General features: G+C 35.3%; 2 protein-coding genes across 5 annotated transcripts; one reads left to right on the forward strand and one right to left on the reverse strand.

Annotated features, from left to right (window-relative positions):
• Window positions 1-2,496: 2,496 nt before the first annotated feature.
• LOC120073397 (putative U-box domain-containing protein 50) lies at window positions 2,497-6,521 on the forward strand. The gene is made up of 8 exons (XM_039026236.1): window positions 2,497-3,132; window positions 3,215-3,327; window positions 3,412-3,539; window positions 3,628-4,066; window positions 4,399-4,539; window positions 4,620-5,144; window positions 5,230-5,949; window positions 6,140-6,521. The coding sequence occupies exons 1-8, from the start codon at window positions 2,970-2,972 to the stop codon at window positions 6,329-6,331; spliced, it is 2,421 nt and encodes an 806-aa protein (XP_038882164.1). The 5' UTR covers window positions 2,497-2,969; the 3' UTR covers window positions 6,332-6,521.
• On the reverse strand, window positions 3,093-7,949 carry LOC120073398 (protein SKIP34). 4 transcript variants are annotated; one of them, XR_005480754.1, is made up of 2 exons: window positions 7,244-7,378; window positions 3,093-3,226 (listed from the first exon to the last, which is right to left on the reverse strand). XR_005480754.1 is itself a non-coding variant. In XM_039026237.1 (2 exons), exons 1-2 carry the CDS (start codon window positions 7,499-7,501, stop codon window positions 3,532-3,534), a joined length of 348 nt encoding a protein of 115 aa, XP_038882165.1. In that variant the 5' UTR covers window positions 7,502-7,949; the 3' UTR covers window positions 3,484-3,531. The 4 variants fall into 4 exon arrangements, 1 of the variants encoding a protein (XP_038882165.1); XR_005480752.1 differs by having other exon boundaries at window positions 3,098-3,235; window positions 7,244-7,380; XM_039026237.1 differs by lacking the exon at window positions 3,093-3,226 and adding an exon at window positions 3,484-3,621 and having other exon boundaries at window positions 7,244-7,949.
• Window positions 7,950-8,633: the final 684 nt, after the last annotated feature.

Raw genomic sequence — 8,633 nt, forward strand, 5'->3', positions numbered from 1 at the left:
AGACAATGGGATATCACCCTCTTATCGATTAAGCTCATATGATGCCTCGTATTGTCTATCTACACCTATACGATCATCACTTATATTCATATTTTCGTCGTGGTATGATTTTAGTGTTACATATATCTGAATTGTAGAAAGATCGTGCCGACAAAGAACGAAGTCAACATCACCATCATTTCGTATGTAGTGTGGAGGGGCTTCAAAGTCAAGCTTATATTTAACTCTCATAACAACATCAAACTCTGAGCAACTTACATTTGCAATCCTGTAAACGTGAGCTTTAAGTTCTTCATACTTCAAGGTAATAGGCACAACGATTCCTGTTAGCTCGCCTCCAACATACAAATTTTGGTTCTCATCCCAATAACCTCCGTATCGAATTAGTACACACTTTCGTGTCATCCTACAAAGCAAGAGAACATTTTTTATTAAGATAGTAATACACATGGATCTCTCTCGTTGTCGCTCCCACGCCTTTCGCTCTCTTGTCTCTCGCTCTCGCACTTCTCGCTGTCGCTCAAGTCCACTCTCTCGGTGTCGCTCAATGTCGCTCTCTCCACCTTTCTCTTTGTCCCTCTTTCTCATACCCTTTTCGTTATTCTATTTTACAATGTCTATACATACCTGTTTTGAGACCACGTTTCTACAAACACCAATGGACCAAGTTCAAGAAAAGTTTGTTCCGTTCTAAAACCCCATTCTAAAAACTCTGTTTGGTTCAGAAAAAATCCGCTCTGGAAAACCTCGTTCAATAAATCTTCGTTCAACAAAATGACAGCTCAAATGAAGTTTAAATTTTTAAAGAATACACTATTTTTGTGTTAACGATTTTAAGTTGTAGACAGATTTCGTGAAAATTGTCAAATCAATCGTACAGTGACAAACAATCACATCACGATGGAAGATGAACAGACAACGAGAGCAAGATTAGGGAAGCGAGAGTGAAAGGGTTATCAGGGGCAATTTTTGTAATCTATTCCCGTGATGACGTAAGTAGAGGGTCAATTGACATTATTTGTTAAAAATGGGTCATTTGGCATTTTAGACCCTAAAATTGGGTCATCTGTAGGGAAATTTTCCCTTATGATGATAGAGTGCTTTTCATTCTCTTTTATTTTAAATAAATAGATGAGTTCCATCTTAAATTTAAAATACGTATTTGTTGTATTTTTCTTTTCTTTTTCTTTTTCTTTTTGAAGATGTGTATTTGTTGTACTAGATGTAAAGAATGAGGGTGTTTAAAATCTTCTTTAGACTACTTTAATGAGTAAACATAGTTCGTCTTTAGACTACTTTAATGAGTAAACATAGTTCGACAAATCATTTCAATAATATTTTGGTACAAGTTAAATTATAAGTTTAGTCCACGAACTTTGAACTTTGTATGAATTTTGTCTATCATATTTTAGAAAGGTATAAAAGAGTCCCTTAACTTTCAAATTTATGTCTAATAGATCCATGACAAATCAAAACTTTTAAAAGTTAATCAGTCCATTATGTGTAAATTTGAAACTTCTACAATTTTGAAAGTCTAGAAAGAAAATTAAAGACAAACCTCAAAGTGTATAGACTAAATTTTTAATTTTTAATATTCAAGTATGTGCTTGTAATCTTATGACGTAAAATTGAACCACTTTTGTCATTTTAAAAATTACTTGTAAAATATTTTAATCATTCAAAATCAGTTTTAATGGTTTAAAAATACATTTAAAAGAATAAAATTAATTATTAAATTGATTTTAAGTTATTAAAAATATGTTTCGAAATTATTTTAAACATGACAAAAATGATTTTAACCGTTTCAAAATCACTCTCAAACATGCATTTTAGTAGGTGAAACAAAAACAATTTACAAATGCTTCCTCACAATCTAATTTGAGAGAGAAAAAATCTACCATAGAAAGTTTTCTATACTACCACTAATATTAAATTTACACATGAAACATTAAAATAATATTAATAATGTTTAATACTTTTAATTAATTTAAATTGCATTTTTAATATAAGATGAGTATGTGTTTACAACTTTTGTTGATGAAAAATATAATTTAATTAATTAAACATAAAAAAAAATATATTGATCTAGAGGCTATTTTCAAATACAATAAAATGAACCAAAATATTTACAAACATAGCAAAATTTTATTGTTTATTTGCGATAAACAACTAAACTATTACATGTGTTTATTATTGCGATAGACCACAATCTACCACAGAGAGATAGATTGTGATATTTTACTATTACTTATAAATATTTTCAACAGTTTTATCATTTAAAATAATTCCTTTTGATCTAATCATAAATTAAATTTTTTTACTATATTAGTTAATTAAATAATCAATTAAAATAAGAATAAATATATATTTTATAGTTTTATAAATTAATTTAATTACTAAAAAACAATTAATAAGGTAAAATTTAATTATAACAATAGTAATAAGATCTTGGAAAACAAACTAAGATATAAAATATTTGTCCCCAAAACTATAACACAAAGAAGCTGTAAAATCCATTAGAAAAAACTCTAAAAGCCTCAAAAGTTACAATTTTCGATGATTTATTTGAAAAAAGAGAGGAATTATCTATTTAAAAACAATGAGAGAGGGGAAAAACGGAAAACAGCCCCAAGAAAAAATGATGCCAGTTGCCAACCGAAACAACGTCTCTGAAGGCAAGGCCCCGCGAAAATAAAATAAAATAAAAGTCTTGGCCGTCCTTTTGTCTCATCAGATAGAGAAGAGAAGAGAGAGAGAGTAATTTAAATGGAAAAGGACGATGGGAAAAAAGTCTTCGCCACAACATTGAAAATCCGCAGCATACTAATTTCTATGAAGATTTCACTCTTAAACCTCCAAAAAAAAGAACAGACCCCCAAAAACCTTACCAATTCCTATTCCACCCATTAACGCTTTGAGGAAGCCATCAGCAACGCCAAAGTGACTTGTTGATAATCAATCATCGGGCAATGAACAGCAAAGCGGAGAAGGTCTTCGTCGCAATCGGGAACGATCTTCACGATGGGTTCAAGACCTTAGGCTGGACTCTGAGGAAATGGAAGTCTCACCCAATTTCAATAGTGATTCTTCACGTCGCCTACAGCACTTCAATAGAATATGTCCATACTCCATGTAAACTCTGGCTTTTCTTCGTTATTCATTGTTTGCTTTCATATTTCTTCTCCTAATCTTCGTTGGTTGCTTTTCATTTCAGTCGGGAAGTTGCCTGCGAGTTCTGTAAGTGAGGACAAAGTGAAAGTTCTAAGGAGATATGAGCAGGAAAAGATCGACAAGCTACTTTCTAAATATGTCGATTTCTGTGGCAAGGTCTAGTTATATTACTTCTCTGCTTAATTGATTCTTGCCAAATTCTAACATTTGGTCCAGTAATTGATTCCCTTGTGGCTTTAGGTCAAAGCCGAGATTCTCAAGGTCGAGAAATCTGATGAGCCTGTTCATAAGCTCATTGTTGACTTGATTTCAGAACTGGGAATAACCAATTTGGTCATTGGCTTCACATTCATGAAATCTTCATCTTGGTATGCAGAGAGCTTTTTGAGATTTGATATTAGATAAGACTTCAATTTTTACATTGAAACATCTTGAGTGTGGAATGTTCTTCTGCAGGAAGCCAAAGAATGCTATTAGTGGATCATTTTACATTTATAGGAACAAGGCTCATTTTTGCGAGTTATTTGTAATATGGGGAGGAAAACAGGTATTTCTCAGAGATGAAAGAATCATGGAAGATGATAAAGGTGTAAGGATCTCTAAAATAAGCACTAAGCACTCGTTAAAGGACTGGCTGGGAAAGATGTTCATGGAAGTCCCAATCTATTCCTCAGACAGGAATTTGAGTCTCTCGTCTTCTTCACCAAGTAGTTCGAATTCCTTGCGTTCTCAAAATTATTGGGACCATAATGTCCATGAGCTAGAGAACTACTATGAGGAATTACTATCATTGAATTTGCAGGAAGAAGAAGACTGTGAGCAGGATCAAGATGGTGTTCTTGAAAGTTCAAGTTTAACCCAGTTCAAGATTCTGGATCATCCGGATTCAAATATGGTTAATATTACTTTTTGGTCAAGCAATAAATTAAATAATAATTTTTCATCATCATTTATATCTTTCAGCATTGGATTTGTTAAGTTTTGGAGCCACCAAATCCACTTTGCTTTCTAGCAACGACAGTGGTCTTCCCCTTTGATTGTCCATTAGTCTACGATACTGAACAGACTTCTTTACTATCTGACTATGAATTAGATTTTTTAAGAATTTGTTCATTTGGGTAACAACCTTGCAGAAACCCTTTCAACTTTGTTCCTAGAAATGTTTTCTCATTTTGATCTGTACCAGTTGTGTTGCTCAGTATACAAATTGCCTTATGATGTTGGCAGAATGCTGAGGAAAGAATTGAGCATCTGAGAACTAAAATTGAGGAAGCCCGCAAGACCGTCCAGTTGATGAAAGATGAAGCAAAGGGTAGTGCTGAAAGGCAAGCTAAAGCAGAGTGGGCCATTCATTTGTGCAGTGAGCGGGTATAATAAGCTGTTTCTTCCCTCTGTTTAATTCAATTCACATTGATTCTCATAACCATCAAAGCATTCATGATTTACAGACCGAGGAGCTTGAAGCTAAGATAAAAGAAGAGGTTACTATTAGGGAAGAGTTGCAAAAAGAATTAGATTCTGCCAAAGAATACATCCTTGAAATGATAGGTGATATCGAGGAAAGCAAAATCAAATTAAGTTCACTTCTGGAACTCCAAGCTGAATTATCAAGCAAGTTACAAATTTCCACAGCAGGAAAATCACGTTTAGAGGGTCAATTGGAGAAGACAGCGAAAACAAGAGAGGTGATGTTGAGAGAAATTGAGAAGCTGAGAAGACAAAGAGAGATTCTTCACCGGAGAATTGAGTTCTGTAAAGATAAAGATGCCATTGGAAAGGGCGAAAGGTCAACTGAAGTGTCTTGTAGTACAAGACAGTACACGGTGGAAGAGATCAGATTGGCCACTGATAGCTTTTCAGAACAAATGAGATTGAGTTCCCGTGTGTATAGAGGACGCATCAACCATATCTCAGTTGCAATCCAGATGATTGACTCAGGAAATCGTTTGTCAGAAGACGATTTCCAATCTAAGGTAGCAGCTGCCCACTTTTCAACTGTTTCGACTGTCAACTATATGTTTCCATCTAAACCGAGTCTTTTGAGATGTTTATTTGCAGGTGGAGCTTTTAAGCCATATCCATCACCCTCATCTGATTGCCATGATGGGATTCTGCCCCGAGCTCAAATGCATTGTCTTTGAATACATGCATAGCGGTAGCTTAAGTGACAGACTACTTCCTTCCAATTCCAGCAAAAGATCCAAGAAAATATGTGGCCCTCTCATGTGGCATGAAAGAATCCGTATAGCTTCAGAGGTATGCTCGTGCCTGAGCTTCCTCCACCAAGCCCAACCTCAGCCCATTTCACATGGCAAATTCACCCCGTCCAAAATTCTCCTGGACCAAAACCTTGCTGCCAAAGTCACTGGTTTTGGGCTCGACGAATTAGAAGAAGCTAGTGGTACTGAGTTGGATATTCGAGCTTTTGGGGCTCTGTTGGTACATATTGTAACCGGGAGGACTTGGGAAGGGCTGATTGAGAAGGCATTGTCAATGGGCAAGGTGGGTCTGGTCCAGATTCTAGATGATAAAGCTGGACAGTGGCCATTAAGCTTGGTTGATGGGCTACTTGATCTGGCTTTGAGATGTGCAACTCCAAATGTTTCCAATTCAGATGTTAACTTGGGAACAGCCATGGAAGAGATCGATGAGATCAAGAGAAAAGCAGATGATCTGGTGTTGGAAATGGGAAAGGATGTAGGAGCTACTGAAGGTACAGATGCAGCTAATGACGACGTAGATGATGTGCCACGAATCTTCATATGTCCCATCTTGCAGGTTCATGGAATTTCTCCATTCTTACAACCTCTTCCCTGCTTCCTAAGAATCAAACAAGTGCCTACTTACATTCAATGCTTATTATACCTATTACCCATGAGCCATAATTTATTTTACTTTCTAGTTCAACTAAAAACAGAATTGAGTTCATGGTATAAAAGGCTTTAAATATGGTAAATTGTGGGTGCAGGAAGTGATGAAGAACCCACACGTGGCAGCAGATGGGTTTTCATACGAGCTAGAGGCCATAGAACAATGGATAAGAGCAGGACATGATACATCACCAATGACTAACTTGAAGCTGCAGCACCCTTATCTCACCCCTAATCATACTCTTCGCTCTCTAATTCAAGACTGGCAAAATGAGACCTCAAACGTTTAAACATTTTAGCAACTAATATTAGAATGTATACTTCAAAAAGTAGACAAGTTTGTCTTATTTTTCTTTCTTTCTCTATTCAATTCAGTAAAACCCGGCAAACGAAAACATGGACTCTTCATATTCACGATCTGTTCCCATCCCCTCCCCATATCTTTACTAAGAGCAATAATATTTGTACTTGTCCGTACTACCCTTATTTCTATTTGAAGAACAAGAAACTATTAAAATTCAATCCTCCATATTCTTCAGTAGTTGAAATGAAACGTTTTGCCACCAAGTTTCATCTAAGAATCTTTTCTTTTCAAACTAATGTTAGTCTAGTCAGAGAATAAATTATATCTGATTATACTACAGAAAAATGTCACAAATTCCATCAAGAAACCAACAAAACATTCTTCTCATGGATTCGCTCTCATTCGGCATACTCAAAATCTCCTTCGATTGAACGAGTTAATGGTATCAATTCCACGATTCCATTCCTAAGTGAAATCGCTTCGGTACTTGAAGTGGACGACTCTCTCACAAGTTTCATCTAAAAATCTTTTGAAACCAATGTTAATCTGAGAAATACTTACAATATGACTAATTATATTACAGAAAACTGCCATAAATTCCATCAAGAAACAACAAAACGCTCTTCTAAGCGATTTGCAATTCGCGCTCATTCAAAGCTCTAACAAAGTCAAAATCTCCTTCAATTAAACGAGTTAACGGTAACAATTCGACGATTCCATTCACAAGTGAAATCAAGGGCGAATATATCCATAGATTTGGTGGCGAATACAATCAGGGAGAATAAGAAGAACGAAGATGTAAGTACGCAAAACGAGTGTTGGATGGTAGCGCTAAAATTATAGACACCGCTGCGAAGAGGAATTTCTATTTTCTAGATATAGGGGAGAGGAGACGAACCACATATTCTTGGCGGTCGGTGTACTGCCGTTTCAGGTAGTTTTCGAGGATCTCCATCACAGAGACTAATCGTTTCATTTCCTCCAAGAGTCGGCTGAGCTCCGCCTCTCGAGCCCTAACTTGAGCCAGCCGCAACTCGGTTTCTTCTAATCGACCCCGTAGATTGTCCACAACAGAAGCGTCGCCGTTTTCCGGTATGGAGTTCTGGTAGGGAGAAAGGCTACCTCTGAACAAAGATCGGTGGTGGCCGTTACACATGGCGGAGACTGAAAATTGACGATGGCCAGAAAGTTCGGAAAGAGAAAAGAGTGTGGCTGATTTGCAGGCGTGGATCGGTATTTGGATAGACAAATCGGGTTCTTGGGGTTGCTAAAAATCGCTGCTCTGAGTTCTGATATGATTGACGACTTCTGATTTCTCGAATCTTGCGGTCAAACGGATCTTAGGTTGGGTATGATTGAAGCTCAAGCTTGCTACTGAAACGACGTCGTTGCTGCCGTTAGGAACGTTATTTTGGTTTGGTGGTAAAATTGATTTGGAATCTAGATTTCTTCCTTTGGTGGTTTGGTGTGGTGTGGAGGTTACGCTTAATTTAATGTCGGCAAATTAGTATGATCAAGAATCGTAAGAGAAAATGCCATAGATAATAATTATTAGGCAAAATTAGAGCAAATGTCCCTAATTTGTTTTTAAGTTACTCTTAGGGTGTGTTTGGTATACAATAAAAGTAGAGAATTGAGTTGAGTTGAGTTGGTAATTAGAGTTAGTTGAGTTGAAGGATCTGATGTAATTTTTTTTTAAATGAGATTAGTTCTATTTTTTTCTGTTTGTTTTTTATTTCATTATTTCATTTTTTTTTATTTTTTTAGTTTTATGCTTTGCTATTGTTGATTAATTTTCAAATATACACTTATTTTCTCAAATCATTTATGACATAAACTGGACAATCTCAATTTTTTTTTCAATTTGTAGAACATAATAGATTATTTTTCATATATTCTTTTCAAAAACTGTAATAATTCTAATTCTCTTCAATCGGTAAAACGTACCAACAAAATATATTTCATATTGCTGCTCAATTAATAGGTATATTGTATATTGTATGTTTGTATATATATTGAAGGTATATATATTTCATATTGAATGTTTGTATGTATATATATCTAAAAAAATTCACAAAATATAAGTTCTTTTCGATACTTGTAATATTAGTTATATTTACAAACACAAAAAGTACATGTTTTCAAGTATGCAAAAATTATCATTCTTTTCGACATGACAGTCCATTGTCCATTTTCTGTTATCCAAAAGAACTATAAACAAAATGTAGGGGTGTAGTCAGTCTACATGTTTCTTCCTAGTAAACGGAAGAAGTACCTCTTCCGTGCGT

Source organism: Benincasa hispida, chromosome 3 (assembly GCF_009727055.1).
Source record: "Benincasa hispida cultivar B227 chromosome 3, ASM972705v1, whole genome shotgun sequence".
Lineage (NCBI taxonomy): Eukaryota > Viridiplantae > Streptophyta > Magnoliopsida > Cucurbitales > Cucurbitaceae > Benincasa > Benincasa hispida.